Below are 26384 nucleotides of genomic sequence, written 5' to 3'. Positions count from 1 at the left end.
TGAGGTAGTGGTGATGTTACATGTGGGCGTATGGTCGGTGTCACGGTACTGCGCCTGAGTGAAGTCGCCTGTCCGTTGACCACCCAATCACACATTTGGTGTCCTGGTTAAGTCAGGTAGGACAGGACTGGACGCCCAATCGTGCGCGCCATCTTGTAACCACGCACACAGCTTTGTGCGGTATTGGCTTGCAAAGCCACCACGACCAGTCAACCGAATCTTTTCAGCGAGCAACACCACAATCAAAGCCTCTGTCCACTCGCTTGAGCGCGTGCTGGGCTTGCAGAACAGTCAGCAACCGAAGACACCAGCCAATTATATAACACACTCCCCCGAATGCCGCGGCACTGTGCAAGCCCTTAACCCTGTGTGGACTTGCAGCAGCCGCCAGCTGTGTTAACGAAGATGCCCGTGTCTAAATTGCCTACCCCCTCCAGGCGTTCTGTTTCCCTACCCCTACCCAACTGAACAACCTGTCCAGCAAAACGTTTGAAGCATCGCCACGCCGTCACACACACATACACATACACACACATGCACATGGACAACCATGTCAATCAATTCTCGCGAATGCAGCGCCCACCATCTCGATAAGACAGTAACATCAGCAGATGTATCTACCCCAATGCCCGGGGCTTGGGCACAAAACTTTTGCCATTGCCCATAGCTATACTCCCGCTCCCACACCACACCACAAAAACCAAAGCATCCATCCGTTCACAGCTGTGGCCTGAGCCGCCAAAGCCTCTCCCTCCCACTCCCACTACTTTTTAGCGGCCCCCTCATCCGCCGCGCTCCCTTTGCTCCGCTCCCTCGACCTATGCCTGCTGCCGCCAGTTGCCGCTGCCGCCGCTGCGACCGGTGCTGCCGCTGCGGCCACCAGAGCCGGCCAGCGCGCCCGCACCGCCTGAGCCGTTGCCGCTGGAGCTCAGCTTGGGGCCGTGCCGCAGCACCAGGCCGCCGCCGTTCGGCTCCGCCTCCACCACTATCGTGTCATCCTCCACGAACTCCCCACGCAGCATGGCCTTGGCGATCGAGGTCTCAAGCTCCTGCTGTACGGCACGCTTCACGGGGCGCGCGCCGTACACTGGGTCGAATCCAATCGCGGCCAGATGCCGTACGGCGCTCTCCGTCAGATCCAGACCGATCTTCTTGTCGGCGAGGCGCTCGGCGACGCGCTTGGCTTGCAGCCGCACGATGTGCGCGATCTGGTCTTGCGAGAGCGGGTCGAAGATGATGAACTCGTCGATGCGGTTGATGAACTCGGGCCGGAAGTGGGAGCGGACGGAGGCCATGACGATGTTCTTGATGGCGTTGCGCGCGGCGGGGCTGCCGGCGTCATCGCCGGCGGCGGTGCCGAGCTCCAGGATGGAGTTGGATCCAAGGTTGGATGTGAGGATGATGATGGAGTTCTTGAACGACACCACACGGCCCTGTGGAGGAGGGGGATCAAAGCCAGAGGTGATGGTGACCGAGGAACGGTTTTTGGGCAAGAGGAGGTCGTGACAGGGAAAAGGACGAGAGAAGGCCGAAAACAGGACAGGGAAACTCGCGCTGGTGCGCTGGCAATGGTGGCCCTAGATGAGAGCGTGCGACGGTACTTCACAGCTCATGTCACCCTTGCCACGACACAGCACCCCAACAGCACCGCCACACACACACACACACGCACACACACACACACACACACACACACACCACACCGTAACTGGATTCTGGGGGATGGGGAATGGGGGGCTCGTCATGAACAGCCGACGCGGCCACTGCGGCCGCGAGCGTGCCTAGCCTCGGTGCCGCCGTGGAGTGGGGAGCGGGAGGCCAGCTCCCGCCAGCCCACGGCGCACACACGTCACACGCACACACACCAGCTTGACACGCGTCTGGAAACGCTGCAACCGCCGCCCGCCACGACCCCCATGCAGCCTCGACCCCGTTTAGTCGCAGTGCCACCGCTAACTCGCCCTCTTCCAATAGTGTTATTGTACTTAGTGGGCGGGATTTGGGACGCGTGATACCTAGCTTGTCTGCTGCACGCCGCCTCTCTTACCGTCGTTGCCATTCACATGCCCGTGACACTTCCTCGCTGCCGCCCTATGCCCATGCTTCCACCTTTGCCTATAGGTGAGCTCGACTACGACCAGCGGGCGGGAATCCGGGAATTAGGCGTGCTGGGTAAACGTTGTTTAGCGCGCCCAGGGTGCGGAGCATGGACGCATACAGGTGCATCGCGGGGTCAGGCCGAATGGTCGCCCGTGGGGTTCCAGGCTTATCGCGGGTAAGTATGACTACCTGGGTCACAACAGTCACGCGACGCTCGGTAAAATGGTGGGTATCGGTAAGTAACTCCGTCGCGTCATTGGGCGGGCTTTCGTTTCGTTTTTAACACACACACACACACACACACACACACACACACACACACACACACACACACACACACACACACACACACACACACACACACACACACACACACACACACACACACACACACACACACACACACACACACACACACACACACACACACGCGCGCGCACACACACACACAAACGCACACAAACACACACACACACTTCGTTTTGTTGTTTTTTTCTAACACACACACACACACACACAAGTAATCCGCGGCCGTAATTCTGCATCGCATACACTGTCCTACGCGTAATGTTTTCCTTGTGCTCTTTAACACACACACACCACGCCACACACCTGCGAGTCCGTCACACGCCCGTCGTCCAGGATCTGCAGCAGCACGTTGAAGACGTCGGCGTGCGCCTTCTCCACCTCGTCGAACAGGATGACGGCGTAGGGCCGCCGCCGCACCGCCTCCGTCAGCTGACCGCCCTCGTCGTAGCCCACGTAGCCGGGCGGCGCACCGATGAGGCGGCTGACGCTGTGCTTCTCCATGTACTCGGACATGTCGATGCGCACCATGGCGTCCTCCGTGTTGAACAGGAACTGGGCCAGCGCCTTGGCCAGCTCCGTCTTGCCCACACCTGTGTGTGTGTGTGTGTGTGGGGGGGGTGCAAGGATTGGTACAGAGAAGTGTAGCGAGGTAGACAGCAGGTGGGGAGGGGAGGCGGAGGGGGAAAAGGGGTCGTGTTGATGGCAACAAGGCACATTGGGTGCAGGGCCCGGTGTAGAAACGGCCAGCTCTACCCACCCCATGATTCTGCCCTCTCCCCCGCGGCAATCTCCCAGCACCCCACCCCACCTCCCTCCTCCCTCCCCTCCCATCCTCCCTCCCCTCCCTCTTACCGGTAGGGCCCAGGAACATGAAACTGGCAATGGGGCGGTTGGGGTCGGCCAGGCCGGCGCGGGAGCGCTGGATCGCGTCCGCCACCGCGTCCACCGCCGCCTCCTGCCCGATCACGCGCTTGTGCAGCTCGTCCGCCAGGTGCAGCAGCTTCTCGCGCTCGCTCTCCACCAGCTTGGAAACAGGGATGCCGGTCCACTTGGAGATGATCTCAGCGATGTCGGACTCGGTCACCTCCTCCTTGAGCAGCTTCTTTCCGTCGTGCGCCTCCGCCTGCCGTAGGGCCTCCTCCGCGGCCTTCAGGCTCTGCTGCAGGCTGTGAAGGGTGCCGTACTTGAGCTCGGCGGCGCGGTTCAGGTCGTACGTGCGCTCGGCCTGAGGGTGAGGTAGTTGAGAGGGTTGGAAGTTACAAGGTCGCCCCGTAAACAAGCGCGCAAAACCGCAGTCATCAATCAACATTCCGCAGTTTCCCAGCCGGCAACAGAGCCTTAAGCAGCCCTCCACCCACCCGCCCTCAACCCGCCTGCAAAAGAGTCCCCAGCCGAGCCGACCCCCCCAGCCGACCCCACCCCCCAGGAACGCACCTGCGCGATCTCAATGTTGACGCGCTCGATCTCCTCCTTGAGGTCCTGCACGCGGCCCATGTCGTCCTTCTCCTTGCGCCACTGGCCCGTGATCACCTTCTGCTGCTCCTTGAGGTCGTCCAGCTCCGCGTCCAGAGCCGCCAGGCGCGCGGCGGCGGCGCGGTCGCTGTTCTTGGCAGCCTGGGGTGCGGGTGCGGGTGTGGTGCGGTTGTGGTGTGTGTGTGTGTGTGTGTGTGTGTGTGTGTGTGTGTGTGTGTGTGTGTGTGTGTGTGTGTGTGTGTGTATATGTGCATGTGTGTGTGTCGTGTGTGTGTGTGCGTGTGTGCGTGTGTGCGTGCGCGTGAGCGGGTATGTACACCATCCGGCACCAGCAAGGGTGGCAAGTGGAAGCAGCGCGGTACTTCTTCATGCCCTCGTAACTGATGGGCTCGCTGCCTTGTGGTGCAACCCATACCTCTCGCGGTAGAATTCCCACACCATACGGCATACGGTACTCTCTCAACGTAGGGCAACGGCGCCGCTGTACGCACCTTGGTCAGGCTCAGCTTCTCCATCTCCAGCTGCAGCACCTTGCGGTCGATCTCGTCCAGCGCCAGCGGCTTGCTGGTGATCTCCATCTTGAGCTTGGCCGCCGCCTCGTCCACCAGGTCGATGGCCTTGTCGGGCAGGAAGCGGTCGGCGATGTATCGGTCGCTGAGCACCGCCGCCTCCACCAGCGCTGAGTCGCTGATGCGCACGCCGTGGTGCACCTCGTAGCGCTCCCGCAGGCCGCGCAGGATGGACACCGTCTGGGCCACGTTGGGCTGGTCCACGTACACCTGCGGGTTGTGTGAGGTGTGTGTGTGTGTGTGTGTGTGTGTGTGTGTGTGTGTGTGTGTGTGTGTGTGTGTGTGTGTGTGTGTGTGTGTGTGTATGTGAGGTGGCGTAGAGGTGGACAAGTACCGTGATACTGGTGGGTTTGAAGCCTTCAAGACCGACTGGGAGAGGACAAAAAAAGAGTGGAAGCACCGCAACCTGGTTGCGCAAACGCAGGCCCATCCCAACCACAGTAGTCAGGACGCGCCCCTCCCCCCACCCCCATCCTTCATGGTCACGCCCCACCGCCCACGCACCTGCTGGAAGCGGCGCTCCAGGGCGGGGTCCTTCTCGATGTATTTGCGGTACTCGTCCAGGGTGGTGGCGCCGATGCAGCGCAGCTCGCCTCGCGACAGCATGGGCTTGAGCAGGTTGGAGGCGTCCATGGCGCCCTGCGTGGCATGAGCGAGCGTGTGTGCGTTTGGGGGGTGGGGGTGGATGGGTGAGTGGGTGGGTTAGGCGTGCCAGGAATGCACATGAGAGGCCGGAAGCCAAGGCTAGAAGCCAAGGCGTGTGTGCGCCCTGCACATGCATACCAAACGTGCCACGATGCCATGGAGTTGGTGTCATTGCACCTATGTTCGCCGCATCAGACCCCACCCCGCCCCACCCTACCCTTCCCCGCCCCATCCCATCCCCCCCTCCGCCACCCGTCAGCCGCGCTCACCCCGGTGGCTCCGGCTCCCACGATGGTGTGGATCTCATCTATGAACAGCACGATTTTGCCGGCGCTGTCCGTGACCTCCTTGATCACGGCCTTGAGGCGGTCCTCGAACTCGCCGCGGTACTTGGCGCCCGCGATGAGGGAGCCCATGTCCAGCGCCATCAGCGTGCGGCCCTGGGAGGTAGGTGGCGTGGGGGTGCGTAGGTGGGTTGATGGGAGTGTGGGAATGTGGGGAAAAGTGCGAGGGAAGCGCGTAGCAAGCCGCCCACCGTGCCACGCGACGCGACGCCAGTCCCATCAAGCCTAGGGCCAACTTGCGCGGCAACAGCCCGCCAACACCAGTAGGTCCCTTGCCCTCCGACCACCTCTCCCTGCCCCTCCCTCTCCCTAATCTCCCCCTCCTTCTCCCTGCCTCCCCTCACCTGCAGCGCCTGCGGCACGTCGCCCGCCACAATGCGCTGCGCCAGCCCCTCCACCACCGCCGTCTTGCCCACGCCCGGCTCGCCGATCAGGCAGGGGTTGTTCTTGGTGCGGCGCGACAGGATCTGGATCGTGCGCCGGATCTCGTCATCGCGCCCAATCACTGGATCCAGCTTGCCGTCGCGCGCGGCCGCCGTCAGGTCCCGCGCGTACTTGTTAAGCGCCTCGTACTTGCCCTCCGGGTCCTGGTCCACCACCTTATTGGTGCCGCGCACGTCCTTGATGGCCTGGGGGGGGGGAGACACGGGGCGTGGGATGGGCGTGGGCGTGGGCGGTGGGTTGCATAGACACCTAGTCGATGGAGGCAAAGGAGTGAACCAGCGCTTGGACCAGCGGCAGAGAGAGGTCACAGAGCAAGTCGAGGTGGGCGGCATCAGGGTTTTAGGCTCAACCAAATCGGAAGGCGGAGCACACGAGATCACACCACTTGGGCATGGCGAAAACAACCCCAGCTACCCCATCTCACCAGCCCCCTCCCGCCCCCAGCCGCCTCCCGCCCCCTCCTCCATCCCGCCCTCCCCTCCCCCGCCTTCTCCTCACCGCGTCCAGCTTGTCCTTGGTCAGGCCCTCGGCCTTGAACAGGCTCTCGCCGAACCTGCCGTCCTCCGCCATGGCCGCCACCAGGTGCTCAATGGACACGAACTGGTCGCCCCACTTGGCCTGCAGCTCCATGGACCGGTTCACCAGCGCCTCCAGGTTGCGGCCCAGAACCTGGGAGAGGGAGAGGAGAGGGAGAGAGGAGAGGGAGAGGAAAGGGAGGGTGGTTGTGAGTGGTCAGTGGTGGTAGAGGGAGGTAGTGGCTAGTGGGTGGGTGGTGGGTGGTAGTGGGTGGTAGTGGGTGGGTGGGTGCAAGAGGATTGGCAAGGGAGGCAGGGATACGCACGCTCGACAGCTACGCCACTCCCTAAGCACGGACCCCAAACCGGTATCAGCACCTACAGCACGCAAACAGTCCCAGCACCGCCCCCCCCCCTCCTCCCCTTCCTCCTCCTCCTCCCCCACCACCCACGCCCCTTCAATTCCACCCCGCCCCCAGCCACCCACCCCACCTGGCCGCTGTCGCCGCTGACGGTGGGCTGCCGCCGTATGTAGGCGTCCACACGGTCCAGCAGCCGGGTGGCGTCCGACCCGGCCTTGGACAGGATGCGGCGGGCCAGGCCGTTGGGCTGCTCCAGCAGCGCCTTGAGCAGGTGCTCCGTCTCCACCACCTGCTGCCCGTACTCCTTGGCGATCTCGGGCGCCGCCACCACCGCCTGCCAGGCCTTGTCCGTGAACTGGTTCTGGGTGATGCGCTTGCCGCCGCCGGAGCCGCCGCCGGAGCCGGACTGCGCGGCGCGGGTCGCCAGGGTGCGGCGGCCGGGCCTGGTTTTACATGGGGGAGAGGGAGGGGTGGTAAGAGGTTTGGGGAGGAGGGCGTCGGGGTCGGGGTCGGGGCCTCGGGGGTGGAGGGAGTGGCCAGGCCAGGTTGGCTGGGTTGCCGAGGGCGGAGGGTCTACTGCGTGCCATCCAGTCTACAAATGCGCCACGTCGCCTTCAAAGGGTCGGCTTCGAAGCCCTTACGAACGCGCTTGGGGGTTCGCTGCCAATGTGCCGGCAGCGCCCACATCCCATGACCAACGCAGGCAAGGACCAGCACTGCGGCCCGCCTGGCCAGGCGCGTACGGCCCTCCGCGTGGCCAGCCCCTAGGCGCCAGACCATACCGTACCATCAGCAGTGAACCACCCACGTGCCCTCCCACACTACCAACCAGAGCATGCATATCCCTAACACACCTCACGGTCAGACCAGGCGCGAGCGACAGGCCCGAGAGCGGGGACGGTTGCGCTAGCTGCCGAGCGCTGAAGGGCAGGAGGGGAGCAGCGGCCTCGACGTGCCCACTGCTGAACCGCACCGCTGTTGTCCGAGGCCCGGCGTGCATGCCTGAAAGCACCCTAGGCACATTTGTGGCCGCTGGGGTGTTCTTCGCCAGCCGCATGGGTCCTGAGGGCACGATAACGCAAACAAGGTCAACAGAGGGGTGCACATCGCTTGGTGCAACTCGACCAGACTCAATTGCCGATCTGGGTGCGGGGCTATATTCATTGGCAACATAGCATCGTTGTGCGCAGCAGTTCATGGCACCCCGGGGCCTATCGGCAGGGTCTCGGTGATAGTAATGCGTCAGCAAGCCCCAGTCTTTGGAAAAGCCTAGTTGCAGTGACTGACCTTGCTGTAGCATGATTTGGCGAAGGAGTTCGGCTGCTGCTGGCAGGGCCTGGGAAGCGATAAGCGGCTCAAAAGTTGTTAGGCTGTTTTGAAGCGTCTGAAGCATAAGCGTTTGCGGTGTGCGTAATTAATTGGATGGCGTAGAGGAATACATATCTTTATATATACCCGCGCCGGGGTTGAAAGGTTTTGCGAGTGGCCCTCACGGGAGTCCAGAATCCACGCGATAAGTCCAGGCCACGCGTGCCAGAACGTACCCGAACTCGCTAATGTGACGCAAAGACATTGGTTGCAACAGGTAGCTTGCATGCTTTCGGGGGGGTTGGAGGGGTTCGACGGCGCGTTGGCGCGGAAGGATCTTATCTCGAGGGTCCAGCATCCCAACACCTGCGACCATGTTCCGTGGGCCGGGCCAGGCTCTCGTCATGGCATGACCTCCTGAACGCCCTCCCCCGTCAGCAAAGCGCAACGTCTGTCGTACAGAGCGAGAACTTCAAGCAAGGAGCCGGGCCATTCCTCATGCCTCACGACATCCCTTTTCACGGCACACCATGCACCGTGGAACTGTGCTCATATTCGGGTGTGATTCAACCAGTGCAGCGATGCATGCTCCGCACCAACTCAATTAACGCTCCGCGCTCCTGCACACACGAGCACGGCAGCACACTAGTTCCCTAGGCCCTGGCAAGCCGGAAGGAAGTGCGGACCAAGGCATTCACACTCCCACGGAAACCTCGAGAACCTTCGAATAAGGACAATACCGGAACGTGTATGGGGAATTGGATTAAGTTCGGCAGGTTGCCTGGGGCAGGTTGCAACTTAAAACCTCAACATCTCAACACTAAGAGGCGTCCGCCGCCACTGCAAACTCCGCTGCCTCGGGTGGCCTCGCTCCTGCTGCGCTTTGCACCACTCACGCGCTCACCTCGCCACTCCACACGACATGCAACCTTGTCATGCGCGACCTCGAGTGCCGACCCAGGGCTCGTAAGACGGACCCTGTCAAATAAACTCGATGGTCACTAAATTCGCTTCGTTGAGTCTCCATGCTCCGCCACACCGCTCTTGCATCGGCTACCGGACTCCGGCGCCCTTGCTCTCAGTGCATGAAGATGGCACGCCGCCGCCGCTCCTCCGCCTCCCGCCGCTCCTCCTCCTCGCTCATGCAACTGCTGTGCTCGCTGTAGTCATCATCCACAGATCGATAGTATCCAGCCGGCTTGCGCGGCCGCCCGCCGCCGCCACGCCGCCGCGCGCCCCTGCCGTGCAGCTCGTCATCGTCATCGCTGTCGAGCTCCACATCGTCGTCATCATCATCGTCGTCGTCATCACTGCCAGGCCGCCGGCCGCCACCACCACCACCCGCGACGCCACGCCGCATCGCCAGCGCCGCACCCCAGCTGTACCCCGCCGCGCCGCCCGCCGCCGCGCCGCCGCCACCCGCCATCTCCACATCCGCGTCCGCCTCCCCTTCGCCATCATCCTCGTCCTCCCACACGCCGACGCCGGCAGCGGCCCCGCTGCCGCCACCGCGCCTGTGGCTGCCGCTGCCTCCTGCTCCACAGTCCGCATCGTCATCGTCGTCGTACGGCCCATCGTCCTCATCCGGGTAGGAGTTGGCGTAGTAGCTCTCGGCGTTTGAGTCCTCGCTGTCGTGCTCCTCCAGCGCCGCCGCACGCTGCGCCGCCTCCGCCTCCACCTCGCCCGCCCAAAAGAACTCGTCGTCCTCCTCCGCCACCTGCGCATTGGAGGGGAGGGGCGTCAGTGCACAGCAAGATCGGGTGCGGGATGCGGGCGGGTGGAATGCCCGGGTCAAGTGCCAGAGAGCCACCTGTGTGGTGGCAAGATGCGTCATGCGCGCCTCTTACGGCAAGAAGGGGTGCACTTAGCCAGTGCATACGTCATCCGCGCGTCGCAAGCCGCACGTTCATGAGTACTGAGTTCGCAAGCAGCGGTGGCGAGACTGCAAAGTTGGTTCGGTAGGGGCCACAAGCAGCTACAGGAGCGCAATCAATGGTGTAAGCATCTGCTTGAAGTCTTTCAATGCGCAGCGCCGGTGTGCACGCAGCCTTCACAAGGTTACACGGCGCCATTGCACCGCGACGGGCCCCAGGACGTGCCAGGTTGTGTCGCTTCCCAGACACACCTTGCGTCAAGCCTCACTACCAGCTAACGGCAACATACTGTACCGTTAACAATTTAGAATGACTAACCGCAGTCCGTCAAACCCTCTCCGTGTTTGCAAGGTCTGCCATATCCTCCACACTGGCGCCCTTTCTCCACAAGCCATAGCTTTTGCACGCTGGAAATAATGAATGAAGTAAAGATGAGGTCTCGCCCCGAGCATCCATGCAAGCTGAATCTAGCGTTGCAGCGCAGCGGCCACAATGTTTTTGCTGAGGCACACCAAGTTCATGTCAGGCTTCTAAACCACCCATCAACTTGGAGTCCGTACATTGAAGAAGTAAAAAATGTCAAGCAGATTGATAGACAGCATCACGTTTGCAACCCGGCATATCTCAACTATATGTCTGCAATAGGTTGGTCTACACGTCGTACGCCAACGTGTGTCCACACGACGAGAACACCCTTGGCCGTTGCGCCGTTGCAACGCAAAACGCACACGGCCGCACGTGCGCGCGCATTCCTGCCTTGTCGCGCATAGTATCAGAGGAGTAGTTGCGCACTACCTTGCTACATTCGCATATTCCGCCTAGTACCTGTCAAAAACTGCACGCGCGTCGACGTGTTATTGTCTGGTCGCGGCCCCGGCCTGTTTCCGCCAGCGATACGGCTTTGCTGTACTCTTAGGCCGATGCTAAAAAGCCACAGCGTGCACAGCAGAGCGCAAACGCCTCTAGCCCTGGCCCGCAATAATAATGATAAGGCAGTGCGACATTCGCCCCTGCTACAGTGCCGGCAAGTGTTTAGTCCATTGGCCCCAGTTCACACCGCTTAATGTCGCCCATGTCTCCCGGGTTTGGGTTCGACACAACCCGCCCAAACCACAGACAGTCCCAGCCATCACACCCCCAGCAGCATGCCAAACGCCTCCCCCAACAAGCCCCCGTCTCTGTCGCTGTCGGCGTCACTGCCGCTCTCGCCCTCGCAATGCGCGAGGCGCGAGCGAGCGCGAGAGCCGCGGCCCTCGCACACGCGGCACGAGCACGGCGACATAACCTCAGCCCCGCCGCCAACCTCGCCGCCGCCACCGCCCCACGACATTGCAGAGCCGCCGCTGCAAGCCGAGGCACCGGCCGCCGCCGCCGCCGCCGCTGCTGCTACAACCGCCTGCAACCCCCGTGCTACAGCCCCCGGCCCGCCCGGCCCGCCGCCCACCTCAATGACGGGCACGAACAGGTCGGAGCCGGAGGGCGCGTCCGCCCACGGCCACAGCTCCTCCGCCTCCATCGCCGCCGCGCCGCCGCCGTCGCCGCCTGCGGCGTCGTCGTCCTCGCCGTCCGGTACGGGCACGTACACATCGTACACAAAGCCAGCGCCGTCGTCGTCGCCAGTGGCGTCGCTGTCGGCCGCTGCGGCGGAGTCGACGCCGCCGCCACCGCCACTGGCAGCGGCCGTGCCGCCGTTTGTGGCGGCGGGCGTGGAGGGCGCTGGCGGTGCCCCCGCTGCCGAAGCTGACGCAGTGGCGGCGCCAGCAGCAGCAGCTGCAGCTGCAGCAGCAGCGGGTGCGGCACTGCCAGCCGCCGGCCTACTTTCGGCGCCGGTGGCGGTGGCGGGCACGTCGGAGCTGCGACTATCCTGTGACTGAGCCTGGGCCGGGGCTGCCGTCATGGCTGCGGACGCCTGCTGCTGCGCTCTCCGCTGCCGGGCGGGAATGCGCCGCTGCTGTTGTGGCTGCTGTGGCTGTGGCTGGCTGCCAGCTGCCTCGCCGCCCACCTCCCGCAGATAGTCATCCACCTGCAGCGAAAGGAAGGAAAGGAAGAGACTCAGGGCCCGAGTACGGCAGTAGCATTGCACTGTACGAGGCGAGGAGTGATACCAGCAACAATGCCAGATGCGGGCCCCATCACCAGCCCGACCCTTGCCCACAACAAGACCTCCTGAGCCCATTACATCAACCGCCAAACACTACAACGAAAACCGCCGCACAACCACCCCCCCTCCGTGTGGCTTCCTAGCACAACATATGCTGACACCCACGAGCGCCACTCCTCACCATGGCACCGTAGCGCTGTTTGATAAGCTGCTCCTCCTGACTGACACCATCCGCCGCCTGCTCCTGCTCCTGCACAGCCGCCGACCTGAAGGCCGGACCAGCTGGCGCGGCCGCCGCCGCCCCCGCGCCGCCGCTGCCACCTACCGCCGCCGCCGCCGCCGCAGAGGACCGCGGCCCCGCCTGTGAGCCATGGCGGGCGGCCCGGGCAGCCCCCCGCGTCCCCCTTGCGGGCGCGTGTGCGGGTGCGGCGGGCAGTCGCTCCAGGTCGTACACGTGGAAGAGGCCGCCGCCGCTGCAGCCGCCCTCGCCGTCTGGCGCGTTCGCCTCGCGCATACGGCGGATCTGCAGGGGAAGGCGTGGGGCGGAAGCATTGAGGAGTGAGGGTGCACTTACATACGAAGAGCGCCCCAGAGGCCCCGGACTCGAATGTCTGTGCGTGTCTGCGTGCGTGCGCGCGTGCTGCTTAAATCCCGGAGTTGCTCCCCCCGCACCTGCTTGTATCGCGCCGCCGCGCCCGCCTGCTTGTGCGTCTCTCGCAGTGCCGCCATCCGTGTTTCCTTGCTGGGACCTTGCGTGCCGCGGAACGGCCGCCGCCCGCCCTGCTCCGAGCCGGAATGCGACAGCGGCTGCGGCTGCCGCCTCCGCTGCGGCCGTTGCTGCTGCTCCTGTGCTGCCGGCTGCTCTTGCTGCTGCTGCTGCTCCTCCCTGGAATCTGCTGCTGCCGACTGGGTGGGCTTGCCAGCGGGCTGCTTGCCGGTCCCTGCAGCTGAGGACTCTGCTGCGTCGCCGCCGTGGGGCGAGGGCTCCGCAGGGCCGCTGGTGGAGGCGGTGGCGCCCGACTGGCAGCGCAGCAGGCGCAGCAGCTCCGCCTCCGACATACCCTGTGCATTGTATTATCAAAAGAGATGAGACGATATGTGCAGGCGCCGTCTATGAGGTCAAAGAAGCCCGCATGGCGACGGCCGTGTCGGAGGCCAGGCTTGCACCGCAGCGGTGGCGGGAAAGCGTTTCCCCGGACACCCACCTCTAAAACCGACACGTCGACCGTGCGCAACCGCCGGAAGCGCCTCCGCGGGATTGCTTCATCTGTGGCGTCCGCAGCAGCAGCAGCAGCCGTGCCGCCCGCGAACGTCAGGCCCTGCAGCTGCATAAGCAACTCATCGAACCGAGGCTGCTTGCTCCGGCTCCTGAACCCAGCCGCTTCCAAAACTGCGCGGATACGATGCAAGTGTTGAATGTCAGGCAGTGCATAGCCAATGACAATGCAAGAGCCACACACAGCACTCACTAATTTCGTTCGCGGCCGGCTCGTCTCGCCGGCGCTTTATTCGGACAATGGTGAGTTGCTGCTGTTGCTCCGTCGTTTCGTCCGCACCATCATGGCCCTCGTCAGCCATGGCTGTGCGCGCGCCGATAGCAAACTTCTGCCTTCTGGAAAGGCCCGCCACAAACTCAGCAGAGTTCTGAGTCTTAATTAGCTCATTACGTGTTTACTCTTGTGAACAATGAGGCAGAACAAGTTGGCAAGGCAATTGGGCTTGCGCGTTCAAGCGCGGGAACTCACGTAATCGGCCACAAGCATTCATCAACTTCCGATAGCAAGCGAGCAGACTAAAGGATACTCAGAATATATACCAGCATTCACAAGGAATGCAGGAAGTGTCGCGGGCAAGCTGTCATCATTCTTGTCCCTTTTCCTCGTCTGGCGACTTCAGCTTGCTCGCGATCCACATAACATTCTAAAACTTCTCTTGACAAAGGGTTTAATACGAGCATGTCACCTAGACCGCGCGGTCGGCGGTGTCGGCGCGCCCGTGGATGGATGGCCTCTGACAGGGGACACAGGAGTACTGAACTTCAAGCAACCAGGCATGCCCCCTCACACTGCATGTGGCGGAGCGCTTTCCCTTCACAGTGGCAAGCGTCCCACACACAGCCCGCCATCGTGAGTCGTTCGGAGCGGCCAAGAGTCCAGGCCGAAACCGTGGCCGAAACCCTCTCGGCGGACACGATACCCGCATGAGCTGGCACCGGTCGCAAAGCAGGTTTCCTCCAAGTAGATTTCTCTTGTGAAACAAACAGCATCTCTAGACTGTAGATCGCCACAGGTGCGTGTAGTTGCTAGGAGGCTAGGAGCGCGGAAACGCCGGAACCTCCTCGAGTGCCCGCGCTCGCTCGCTCCTGTGAACTCCAGCTAGCCGCCGGGCGGCGCTTCGCACCGCTCCCGGCCCAAGCAGGTGTTGTTGCATCATAGCCACCGCACACACAGCAGTTTGTTTGTTGTGTGGCCTGCAGAGATGGGCTGTTCTCCACGGTGGTCGGTTCCGTAACCCCTCGCGCCGCCTCTTGCGCCTTCGCTGGCCCCGCTCATCACAGGCTCTGCGGCAACATCACACGCACACGATTATTACACGACTGGACGACCTTTCTCACTTGCGGTCCCCACCTGTCAAGTACCGGCACTCGCCCAGCTTCTGCTGTCGTGTCGGGCCAGCTTCCGCCCGTTCCCGGCGCTTGGATCCGCCGTCGTTGGAGTCGCCGCCGCTGCTGGTGCGTGTTGCGGCGAGCAGAGCAGCAGCTTATCAGTGGGAACACAGCAGCCGTTTGCAAACCGGTATGGAGGCCGGTGCTGCTGGGTATCAAGGAGAGCCGGCGGTGTCGGGCTAGGCAGTGACAGGCAGCATCAGGCAGCGGCGGCCGACCGGCCACCTGCTGTGACAGGCCGCACCCGCCGCGGTTTCGCCAGACTCGCCGGAACACGCGCTGTGCAGCAAACCCGCCGTGCATTGCTGTGCGCAGCCGCAAGCCTGAGCACCAGTGTCATCGACTTGAGCAGCAGCAGCAGCAGCAGCACCAGCAGCAGCAGCAGCAGCAGCAGCACCAGCAGGCGTGGCAGCAGTGGGTGGCACGCGCTCAGTCCACAACCCCTACCTCAGCTCTGCGCCGCGTCCCACGCGGAGCTCAGCAGCCCGTAATGGCATCGCCGGCGCAACAGCAGTGGCCGCGGTGCCCCTAGCTCGGCCGCTGCCTCGGAGGCGGCGCGGGCTCATCAGTCACAAATGACATCCAGCACGGCAGCAACACGCGCGGAGGCGGACCCAGCGGAGACGGTGGTGGTCACCGCGGCCACCACCGCTGCAGATGCAACTTGGGCGCACCGGCAGCGGGTGGGCTCAGAGCTGCGCCAACGGCGCCACCCGCACCACCACCACTGCAAAATAGGGCGCGATGCAGCATGCGGCGACTCAAGGGGCAGCCGCCACACTAGGAGCATCGACACCAGCAGCGGCAGCGGCAGCGGCAGCGGCGTGCTATTCCTCCAGGGCTGCATAATTAAGCAGCAAGTGAGTGCAGCAGCCGCAGCGGCAGTGGGGCCGCGTCTGGTGGCGCTGCTGGCAGCACCCCAGCTGCCTGCCGGCACCGGCGGTGTGTGCACGGTGCGGCGTGGGCAGCGAGCTCGGCGGTATCTGGCGCTGGTGTTGATGCTGGCGCTGATGCTGGCGACTGGGTGCGCCGTGGGCACAATGCCGCCGTCACGCGCCGCCGCCGCCGCCGCCGCTACAGCCGCAGCAGATGCCAACGGCATGGACGACATCAGTACGGCAGTGGGTCCGGCGGCGGCACGGCCACATGGCGGCGGTGAGGTCGGGTGTGGGCGTTGGGCGTGGGTGGGCGCACGCATGCGTTACTAGAACCCGGTTTCGCTTGCTGGCATGCATACATTATATAAAGCACGCCCTTCATTGGTCGCTTAGTCCCTGCAGTTGTTGCCGTGATTGCTGCTGGCGCTGCTTGCAGGCCTGCTGAGTCAGCCGTTCGTGGCGCGAGTGGCGGCGCCCGGGGCTGGCGGCGCCGTCGCCACGTCGTCGTCTGCATTGCTGCCGGACGCCGCCGGTGGTGCTTCAGAGGAGGGGGAGCAGATGGCGGAGGAGGCGCATGCCCCGCACCACCATAACAACAACAACAATAGCCCGCGGCACTCACAGCAGGCACAGCATGCAAGCATGGGCGCACAGCAAGCGGCTGCTGCAGTAGCACCACACGGCTCTCAAGCGACGGAAGAAGCGGCGGCGGAGGCGAGCAGCAGCGGCAGCAGCGCTTCCGCCGAGCATATGCGGCGGCGCGGTTTGCAGGGCGCAGCAGGCAGCAGCAGCAACATCTGGCGGGCACACGGTGTCGCCGGGGCAGGAAAAGGACAGGGCCCGCAAATCGCTGGCAGAAACAGCGCCAGCAGCGGAGTGCAGCACCAGCAACACCGCCGCAACCTGCAGAACCAGCAGCCTCCAGGCAAGCCGAAAACCAAGTCTGCAGGCGGCGGCAGCAGCAGCAGCAGTGGCAATAACAGTGGCGCCGCTGCTGGTGGCGACAGCGGCAACGCCGGCGGCGTGGGCCCAGCGGCGGCGGTGGCACCCCGCTGCAGTGCGGCGGCGCCGCTGCAGCTGCCGGCGGCGTTCCGGCAGCAGCAGGGCTTGCAGAGCTGCCCTCTGGTGGTGGGGTACCTGGTGAAGCAGGGCACCGCCAGGACCGACCCAGCCGCCGCCGCAGCCGCCATCGCCGCCTCCATTCAGAGCGCCGGCGGCGCCGCCGGCGGCGGCGGTGGTGGTGACGGCAGCGCGGGTGGCGGCGGTGGCGGCAGCGCACGCCGGCTGCATGGCGTCGATGACAGCGGCACCAAAGGCAGCGGGGGCGGGGACGGAGGCGGAGGCGGAGGCGGCGGTGGGGGCGACGGTTCCGGAGGCGATGCTGGGCCGGCGGGTGGGAGTGGCGCTGACATGGGCGGCAGTGGGTCCCAGGCCGGGGGTGGCGAGGGGGACGACGACTCGCCTCTGTGCGCCACTGCGGCCATCATCAATAACGGCCGGGTGAGTGGCCCCGCTGGGCACTGCTAGGCTTGGAAATTGGGGTTTGGGGTGTGGGTTTTGGGGTTTGGGGTTTGCTACGGGTTTGGAGTTTGGGGTTTGCTGCGGGTTGGGGCTGCTGCTCAAGCACTACTAGGTGGGCTGGCAATGGCCGGATGGACGGACCGAGCACCTACCCGCACGCACACATACCCGCCGCCTAACCTCCTGCACACACACACCCCCCGCCACCAGGCGGTCATGTACGGCTGGCAGCTGGTGTGGCGCTTCGCCGACCCGCGCGCTTTCAGTGCGGGCGACGTGCGCGGCGCAGTGCTGGTCACCGGGGGTACGTGTGCGTGGGCCGCGGGGTGGCTGCTGGGGCTAACGTTGAACCAATCCCGTAAGGAAACAGTCGCGCGGCAAGGAGAACTGCAGCTGCATAAGCGAGTCGTTGTACATGGCTGCTGGGGCGTGTGGGGCTGGGGGCCTGGGGCGTGGCATTACAGAATCGCAAAAACACACACGATCAGCTCCTTGCCACGCACCATCCATTCCCCCTCCCGCTTGCGCTCCATTCGTGTCTCCCGCCGCGCTGATCTGCCCCTGCTGCCACCTACACCGCCGCCCCTACTTACGTACATATTTACACAACCCGCGCGCGCGCAGGCGACGGCTCCCCAGTGCGGGTGGTGAACTCGGCGGAGGCCGCCACCATCCCGGCCGCCGGCGGCGCCGCCAACTTCTCCCTGGCTCTGGCGCCCAACACCTCCGCCGGCCCCGGCTGGCGGCGGGCCGACACGCTGGAGTGGTCGGCTGTGTTCGTGAACGGGCAGCGCTGCGTGCAGCTGCCTAGCAGCTCCCTGGGGCTGCCGGGGTGCGGCCTGCCGTACAGCCAGCTGGCGGCGGATCCGGCGGCCGCGGATCCGGTTTTGGATCCAGCAGGAATGGATCCAGGTGGGGAGAAGGGGAGGGGAGGGGAGGGGAGGGGAGGCGGGGGATGTGGGGTTGGTGTCAGGTGGTGCGGGTGTAAGGGGCGGGTGGGTGGCGTGCGGTGGTAGCGGTTGGGCGTGCGTGGGGCTGGGCGACGGTACCGGTGGTTTGTACGTCGTACGGTGTGTCTGCAACATGCGTGTATTCCGGCCAGTACCACTATAGCATCTAGTGTTCACTTTGCAACTTGACATCACAGGTGAATCAGCCATCAACACCTCGACGCGACCGAGCTTCCCGCCGCAAGCGATGGCGCCGCCGCCGCCGCCATCCGATCTGGCCTGTGCCTCCGTCTTCTGCTGCGGCGACCTTGATGGGGGAGGCGAGCCCGAGGCAGCCAGCGGCACAGGCGGCAGTAGCACCTACGGCAGTGGTATAAGCAGTGGCAGCGCTGGCGGCGGCGGGCCAGCTACTGCGGAAACGGCACCGCCGCCGCCGCCTGCCCCTGACGCCATCACTGCACTCAGCACCGCGCTGACTCAGCTCACACGAATGGTGGCGGCGCTAACGCCCGCGCCGCCGCTGCCGCCTGGCGGCGGCGGCAGCAGTAGCAGCAGTAGCAGCGGCAGTAGCACTGGAGGCGGCAGTAGCAGCCCAGTGCTGACGCCGGATGTGGTTGCACGGCTGCACGAGCTGCTTACGGCGGCGGCGGCGGGCGCTGACGTGTCAGTCGACCTGTTGGCCACCCTGCAGGAGATCGCACAGCAGGGCGGTTTCAACGCGTACGACAGCAAAAGCCTTAGTAACCCCGGCGGCGGCGGCGGTCTGACTGTCAACACAACGGTCAATGCCAGTAGCGGCAGCAGCGGTGCCACGAACCTGACCGCAGTGCTGCAACAGCTTCGGGACGCGATCACGGCCCGCCAGGCAGCGCTACAACCGCCGCCGCCGCCGCCAGCCCCGCCACTGACCCCGCCGCCGCCGCCGCCAGCTGCTGCATCGCTGCCGTCGCCTTCCGTGGGCGCCTCAGATGGGCCGCCGGATGCAGGCATGGCGCCGGGTGGCGTCGGCGGCAGCGGCAGTGATGGTGCCGCCGGTGGCGGCCACAACGACGGCGGTCCAGCCCACTCCGACGGCAGCGGTGGCGGTGACGGTGGTGGTGATCCGTCGAGCACGTCTGCAGCGCCTGGGGTTGGCGGCGGCGGTGCCAGTAGCGCGGCACAGGCAGTGATACCCAAGCCGCTGCCGCGCCCGGACATAACACCGCCGACGTCGTCGCAGCAAGCAGACGGCAAGGACACACCTGACAGCAGCGGCGGCGGCGGTAGTGCTGATGCCGCGGCGACGGCGGCTGCGGCTACGGTCGCGGCCGTGGCGGCAGCGGCGGCAGCACCAGCCGCTGCCGCGGGAGGCGACAGCAGCGGTGGGGGTGGCGGGGGTGAGGGTCAAGCTGTCAGCCGCCCTGGCAGGAAGAGCGGCGGCGGTGTTATTGTCGGCGGGTCGGCAGCGGCGGGCGCGCTGGTGTTGCTGGCGGTGGCCCTGACGGCAACACTGATGTTCAGGCGGCGCCGACGCCTGCAGCAGCAACATCTGCTGAAGCAGCAACAGCAACAACGGGTAATGGCAGAAGGCGGCTGCAAGCCGCCCACCGCCACCGCCACAGGCAACGCTGACGGCAACGACGGTGATGGGAACGGTGCGACCACCGCAATATACGCGGCCGCCGCCGGCACGGCCGCCGCCGCCTCTCGGTGCCTAGCCCGCACCGGCTCCGGCACCTCCGCCACAGGCGAACAGACTTGGCGCCGTGACCCTCTGCTGCCCGTCCCGCCGTCCGCGTTTGCCAGTAGACGCCAGCCAGTGCTAGACGGCATTGTGGAGCTCGAGTCTCCTGTGCAGGCCGCAAACGCCGGCGCCACTCCCGCTGCTGCTAATGGCGGCTTCAGCAAGGGTGCTGACCGCGGCGGCGGCGGCAGCATCGTCGGCGGCGGCGGTATCGGCGTCAGCGGTGTCGTCGTCGGCGTCGGCGGCGGCGGGCAAGCTCTCCGCAGGGCCTCGGGTGCTAGCGGTAGCGGCAGTAGCGCAGTTGTGAGGGAGGTCGACGTGCGGCGGTCTTGCTCGCCACCGCTGTCGCTGTCGTCGCTGCAGTGGCACAAGGCCAAGCGAGTAGACAGCGGCGGCAGGCCGCAGCCGCCGCAGTCGCACATGGCTGGCGGCGGCGCCTTGGTGGCAGAGTCCCGTGGGCCGCCGGTGCTGCTGCCATCTCAAGGGTCGTTGGGACAGTACGGCTTTGGCGGCGGTAATGGAGGTGTGGGCGGCGGCGGTGTGTTGGGTGAGGTCCGCTCTGCGGGCTGCAGCAGCGGCGGCGGAGGCAGCAGGGGCCGCAGCAGCGGCGGCGGCGGCGGCGTGACGGGCGGCGGCGGCGGCGGCGGCGCCACGGGCAGTGTGGTGCAGGTGCTGCTCGCCTCGAGCTCCTCGCTGCCGCAGATGCTGATGGCGCCGCCGCCGCCGGCTGCCACCGCCGCCGCCGGTACGGCAGGCGGTGCCTACGGCAGTGGCGTTGCTTACCGGGTGGATGCCTGGCCTGGCGGCGGCGGCGGCAGCGGGTTGGCGGCGGCGGTGGCGGCGGCACAGGTGCCGTCGCTGCACCCGCTGCAGCGGGCCTTGTACGGGCCCTCTGCCGGCTCCTGGCCACCTCGCTGGCTGGTGCCTGCTGGCGGTGTTGGCAGCATGGGCGCGGGCAACAGCAGCAGCAGCGGCAGCGGCGGCGGCGGCAGCGGCGGCGGCAGTGGCGCCGCCGCCGCCGCCGCCGGCGGTCCAGCAGGCGGAGTGCACGGGCTGACCCTGGGGGCGCTGCTAGGGGTGCGCCGCATGCCCTACATGACCACAGCAGCCGCTGCAGGGCCGAGCTGTCGGCCGAAGGCGCAGCGGGTTGCTGCGGCTGGAGCAGCAGTCGCCCATGGCGAGGACGAGGAAGGGGAGGAGGAGGATGGGCACGATCAGGAGGGCGAGGAGGTGGCTGGGGCCCGCGGCGGCGTGGCGACTGGCGGCCGCGGCAGTGGCAGTGGCAGTGGCAGTGGCAGTGGCAGTGGGTGGACAGCGGTGCCTTCAGCGTCGCCGGCTGTTTGTCTGGATGAGGGCGATGGAGAGGCGGAGAGTGACGCACTGCCGCAACATCTGAGCGGCATCTCCGCGGGGGGAACAGGCGGTGCAGGGGTCAGCACTGGTGCCGCTGCTGCTGTGGCTGCTGCGGGCTCGGGGCCAGCAGGCGCGGTGCAAAAGTTGTCGCCATCGCGCATGTGGCAGTCACACCAGCACCACCAACAGCACCACCAACAGCACCAACAGCACCAACGGCCGCTGCTGCCGCTGCTGCCACGTCATGCAACGCACGCGGCGTTCCTTGGCCGGGCCCGAAGCGACGCCGCCGCCCTGGTCCCCCCACACACCCTGTATCATCCCGCCGCCTCCACCTCCAACAGCACCACCACCACAACCACAGCCGTCGGGCCAGGACTTCCAAGTGCCGGAGCCAGTGCCGGTGCCAGTCCCGGCACTCACAGCCTCGGCGGTCGCAACCCGCACGTCCGTCCGCACGCTGCTGTGTCTTCATCCGCGTCGGGCCGGCCAGCTGCAGCAGCAGCGGTAGCTGCAGGCGCCGGGCGGCTACTGCCAAGCACGGCCGCGGCTGCTACAGCCAGCCGTGCAGATGGTCGCTGCAACGGTGGCGGCGGGCGGCTGCAGCCGAGCCGCTCATCTCCGGCGCAGCTGCTGGGGCGGCTGGCACTGCTGGCGGCGACGTCATCCGTGGGCGTGGTCGGGAGCTTGGCCGGTGCCGCTGACGGGGTGGCAGCGCCAGCGGCTACTGCCGCCACGCGTCGCAGTCGCCCGCAGTCGCACACACCCGACGCGGACATGCATACGGGAGCCGATGTGGCAGCGGAGGCGGAGGCCGAGACAGATGTGGCGGCAGAGGCGGCGGAGGCGGCGGAGGTGGAGGCGGTGGAGGCGGCGGAGCGTGGCACGTGTCGGAGGATGGCGCCGCGCCCAGCACTCTTGGAGGGTCTTGGTCCGCCGGAGTCTGCCAGCGAGGCCGCCGCTGCTTCTACCGGTCTCCACGCCCAGTCACCAGCAACTTGGCAGCAAGGCCAGTCACGACTGTCGCCGCCACAACCAGCAGCAGCCTTCGCTCCGTCGACCAGCGCCCGATATTCGGTCGGCGCCGCCAGCACCCTCGGCGGCGGCGGCGGCAGCACGCGTGTGGGTGCTACTGCCACGGCAGCAGCCGGCGGTTGCGGCAGTAGCAGCACGCGCGATGCCATGGCTGTGTCCCTTGCGCCCACTTCGCTCTTTAGTGCCAGTGTGCTTAGCAGCGGCAGCTACGCCACAAGCAGCATCGCCGCCGCCGCCGCCACAGCTGCGAGCCGCCGGCCGCCGGTGGCGGCTGAGGTGGCGGCTGCCGCCGCCACTGGCAGCCCACCCATGAAGGCGGCAGTAGCAGGTGTGCAGCAGCCGGCGGCGGCGGCGGCTGTAGCTGGTCCACAAGGTGCTGCTGCTGCTGCGGGGGCTGCTAGCGGCGCGCGGCCACGTGACTCGCCACGGGGGCTGGCCGCGCCAGCCGCCACCACAGCAAAAGCCGCTCGTTCCTCAGCCGCGGCCGGAGCCGCCATGCCACCCAACCCACCTCCATCCACCAGCCCAACCGCCCCAACCGTCCCAACCGTCCCAACCACCCCAGCCGCCGCCGCACCTACCCCGCACGGCCTGCCCGCCGCCGCCGCCTCCTGGGTGGCCATCGACTTTGCTCGCGACGTGGTGTTGCAGCGGCGGCTGGGCAGCGGCGCACACGGCACTGTGTATCAGGGGCTGTGGGTGGGGCGGCCCGTGGCTGTCAAGGTGCGTGAGGGGCTGAGCGTGAGAGGGGGCAGGACTGGGGCAAGAGGGGCTGAGAGAGAGAACGAATTCAGTCTTCGTACGTGCTTTGACAGCTCTTGTGAGCAACCACATGCACACACTCACACACACGCACACACACACACACACACACACACACACACACACACACACACACACACACACGCACGCACACGCTCACACACACGCGCACACACACACACGCACACACACACACGCACACACACACACGCACACACACACACATGCACACACACACACACACGTACGCGCACACCCACACACGCACACACACACACATGCACACACACTCACACACGCGCACACACACACGCACACACACACACCTGCAGGTGGTGCCCCTGCTGGACGGCGACGGGGGTGCGGTGTGCCCACAGGCGCTGGAGAGCATACGGCAGGAGGTGCAGGTGGGTGCGGGCGGTGAGGGCGGTGGGGGCGGGTGGGGGCGGGTGGGGGCGATGGGGGCGGTGAGGGCTGTCCTAGCTAGGCCCACCCACACGGTAGTTGAGTTGGGGGCATCGCTCTCCGCGCTGACTGCGAGGCGCAGCTGCTCTCTTTATGTCGCTGCCCCTGCATCCCTCCCGCCCGCCCACACGCGCCTCACGTACACCTTGTGCCCGCACATGAATGCACACACAACGCACGCGCGCGCAGGTCCTGAGCCGGCTCAGCCACCCACACATCGTCCAGTTCTTCGGGGCCTGCCTGGCACCGCCACACGTGTGCATCGTGGAGGTGGGCGGCCGGGCACACAGACAGGGGGGCAGCCAGCATGAGAAGACCCCGACGGATGCCGCTAGCTGTTCGCGTGCCTTGCATTGCTGATATGCCGAATCCGTCCTTGTTGCCCTACGCCCCTGGTATGGCTGCTGCTGCCGCTCCATCTCCTCTGCCTGATTCCCCTGCTTGCATCCTGTTCCCGATGTCTCAACCTTGCAACCTTCCCACTGCCCCCTCCTCCTCCCCCGTCAGGAGCTGGCGGCCGCGGGCTCACTGCACCACCGGCTGCACGCGCGGCGCCGCGGCAGCAGCGTCAAGCTGCACCCGGCCATGAGCTATGGCGAGGTGAGTGAGCGAGTGAAGGGCGTCCCAGCGGTCCTAGAGGTATTACAGGTCCGGCGCCCGTGCATGTAGTTAGATGTCATGGTGCTCCATCTTCCTCCACCTGCCAGCTGCGCCACCTGCCCACCTGGGCGCAGTCCACCACCCCGCGCTTGGGTTACTTCGCCAACTCCTCCCCCGCCTGCGACCTGCTCGGTGCTCATCTCCACCTTAATGGCAAAACCACACCACACCACACCGCGTGGCACACGCACGGCCCCCGCGCAGTGTTGCCCGTGCCCGTTTGTGCTTCCTAACACACACCCGCCGCACACACACACACACACACACACACACGCACGCACGCACGCACGCGCACACACACACACACACGCACACACACATACACACACACACACACACACACACACAGGTGCTTCAGCTGGGCCTGGACGTGTCCAGCGCCATGTGCTACCTACACCCCCACGTGGTGCACAGGGGTGAGTGGAACTGGCAGTAGCAGGCAGGCAGTAGCGGGCAGTGGCAGGCAGGGCAGTAGCGGGCAGGCAGTAGCGGGTAGGCAGGTAGTAGCAGGCAGTAGCAGGCAGGCGGTTGCAAGCAGGCATCAAGTGGTGTGGTCTTTTAAGGCACTTGTGTGTTCCGTGGGTGGCATACGGCTCTGCTCTGGCCTCTAGCTGCTGGCCTCTAGGCGATGGCTTCACAGCTGAACCCTCCCTATTCGCGGCGGCCGTGCGCTTTGTCCTCGTGCACATCAAGCTATGTTCCTTCCACTCCTCGCAACTTCATGGACGTGCACTCGTCACAAACACGCGAACGCACTAACGCCCGCTCCTGCATGCACCCCCCCCCTGCATAGACCTTAAGCCGCAGAACGTGTTGTTGGACGGGTCGGGTCGGGCCAAGGTGTGCGACTTCGGCATCGCCAAGATCAAGGACCGCACACTGCTGTCCACTCGCAACGCACACGCCGGCACACCCGCGTACATGGGTGAGTTGGATGAATGCGTGGATGCATGGGCAGGCGCGATGTGCTCGAAGGTCGAGGGCTTGCTTGGGTAATAGACTAAGCGTGTCTCGGTGTGTAAAGGGACTGGAAACATGCGGGCGGTCGTCTGTATGCTGGGGGTGCGGCCTGCTCCACGTCGTCCTCACGGCCGCCTGTGACGCCGCCGCTCCATCCCGGCTGCTGCTGCTTCAGCTCCTGAGCAGTTCGAGGGCCGCCCCGTGAGCGAGAAGGTGGACGTGTACGCGGTGAGTGTGTGGCTGGGCGCTGCTGGGTGGCGCTGGGACAGCTGCTGGGGAGGGCTGCTGGGTGTGGGGCTGCTGCCACATCCGGCCGCAACTACATTAGGCACTTGCTTTGCCTTTTTCATGTCCCATATGCCTACACTGCCCTTCAATCCGTTGCCCGCCCACACATCCACTCCTTCAATCTCATTCACTCTTAACTCCTTCCATCCACCCATTCCACGCCATCCATTCCACCCATTCCACCCAACCGCTGGACATACAGTTCGCCATGACGCTGTACGAGTGCCTCACCGGCGAGCAGCCCTGGCGCGACCTGCAGAACCCCATGCAGGTGCGCAGGGGGGCGGGGCGCACAACCCCACACCTCTGTCTCTCATACGCAAGTGCTGCCGTGCCGTGTCAGCAACCACGCATACATACTCACACACGCACACACCACCCGCACGTGTCCGCCCGTCCCGCCTCACAACCTTGGAGGCCCCGCTAGCAATGCTGTTGGCGTTATGATGGTCACCCCGGCCCGGGCCTCCGGTTTCCACGAGGCAGGAAGGCACACAAAGGCCGTGCGCACCACCTTGTAAGCACACACACACACACACACACACACACACACACACACACACACACACACACACACACACACACTCCTCGCTGAGCTCGCCTGCCCCCCGTCGGCCTTCGCTCGCCGCAGGTTATCTTCGTGGTGGGGGTGCAGTGCCAGCGGCCGCCGCTGCCGCCCGCCTGCCCCGCCGGCCTGGCCGACCTGGTGTGCGCCTGCTGGGCCGACAGCCCGGAGGAGCGGCCGACCTTTGCGGCGGTGGTGGAGAGGCTGAGGCGGCTGCAGGCGGAGGCAGTGGAGGCAGAAGCGGAGGGGGAGGAGGGGAAGGAGGGCGAAGAGGGGGAGGAGGGGGAGGAGGGGGAAGAGGGGGAGGAGGGGGAGGCTGGGGGGCTGGGGTGCAGGAGGGAATGATGGGGTGGAGTGGGGCGCAGTGGCTGGGCGTGGAGGAGGTACCGCGCGAAGGTGCTGGCGTGGCGGCGGTTGGGGTGATATAGCCGCGTCTTAGGTCGGTGCTTGGATGGGGGCTGTGGGCGGGTACGTGTTCCCTGGTATGGCACCATCATTGTTTTTCGGATGTGTGG

The 26384-nt window shown here is 65.5% G+C and overlaps 3 protein-coding genes across 3 annotated transcripts; 1 reads left to right on the top strand and 2 right to left on the bottom strand.

The window, feature by feature from the left end:
* Positions 1–4: 4 nt before the first annotated feature.
* CHLRE_02g090850v5 (uncharacterized protein) lies at positions 5–8172 on the bottom strand. The gene is made up of 12 exons (XM_043059420.1): positions 8049–8172; positions 7616–7823; positions 6892–7204; positions 6383–6553; positions 5785–6069; positions 5366–5536; positions 4956–5090; positions 4374–4661; positions 3844–4023; positions 3262–3634; positions 2713–2999; positions 5–1433 (listed from the first exon to the last, which is right to left on the bottom strand). The coding sequence occupies exons 1-12, from the start codon at positions 8059–8061 to the stop codon at positions 819–821; spliced, it is 3039 nt and encodes a 1012-aa protein (XP_042927054.1). The 5' UTR covers positions 8062–8172; the 3' UTR covers positions 5–818.
* An 89-nt stretch (positions 8173–8261) lies between these two features.
* Positions 8262–13843, bottom strand: CHLRE_02g090750v5 (uncharacterized protein). The gene is made up of 6 exons (XM_043059419.1): positions 13514–13843; positions 13250–13434; positions 12717–13106; positions 12226–12567; positions 11388–11966; positions 8262–9786 (listed from the first exon to the last, which is right to left on the bottom strand). Exons 1-6 carry the CDS (start codon positions 13620–13622, stop codon positions 9148–9150), a joined length of 2244 nt encoding a protein of 747 aa, XP_042927053.1. The 5' UTR covers positions 13623–13843; the 3' UTR covers positions 8262–9147.
* Positions 13844–13953: 110 nt separating this feature from the next.
* CHLRE_02g090700v5 (uncharacterized protein) lies at positions 13954–26369 on the top strand. The gene is made up of 16 exons (XM_043059418.1): positions 13954–14170; positions 14602–14775; positions 14997–15112; positions 15224–15864; positions 16024–17087; positions 17319–17412; positions 17733–18020; positions 18256–22892; positions 23264–23338; positions 23586–23666; positions 23904–23996; positions 24406–24472; positions 24850–24981; positions 25192–25244; positions 25507–25575; positions 25936–26369. The coding sequence occupies exons 1-16, from the start codon at positions 14114–14116 to the stop codon at positions 26212–26214; spliced, it is 7920 nt and encodes a 2639-aa protein (XP_042927052.1). The 5' UTR covers positions 13954–14113; the 3' UTR covers positions 26215–26369.
* The last annotated feature ends 15 nt before the right edge of the window (positions 26370–26384 follow it).

The sequence above is a fragment of the Chlamydomonas reinhardtii genome, chromosome 2 (genome assembly GCF_000002595.2).
Source record: "Chlamydomonas reinhardtii strain CC-503 cw92 mt+ chromosome 2, whole genome shotgun sequence".
Taxonomy (NCBI): domain Eukaryota; kingdom Viridiplantae; phylum Chlorophyta; class Chlorophyceae; order Chlamydomonadales; family Chlamydomonadaceae; genus Chlamydomonas; species Chlamydomonas reinhardtii.
Note: the sequence above shows the minus strand (reverse complement) of the source record. Positions and strands in the feature narration are given on the sequence as shown.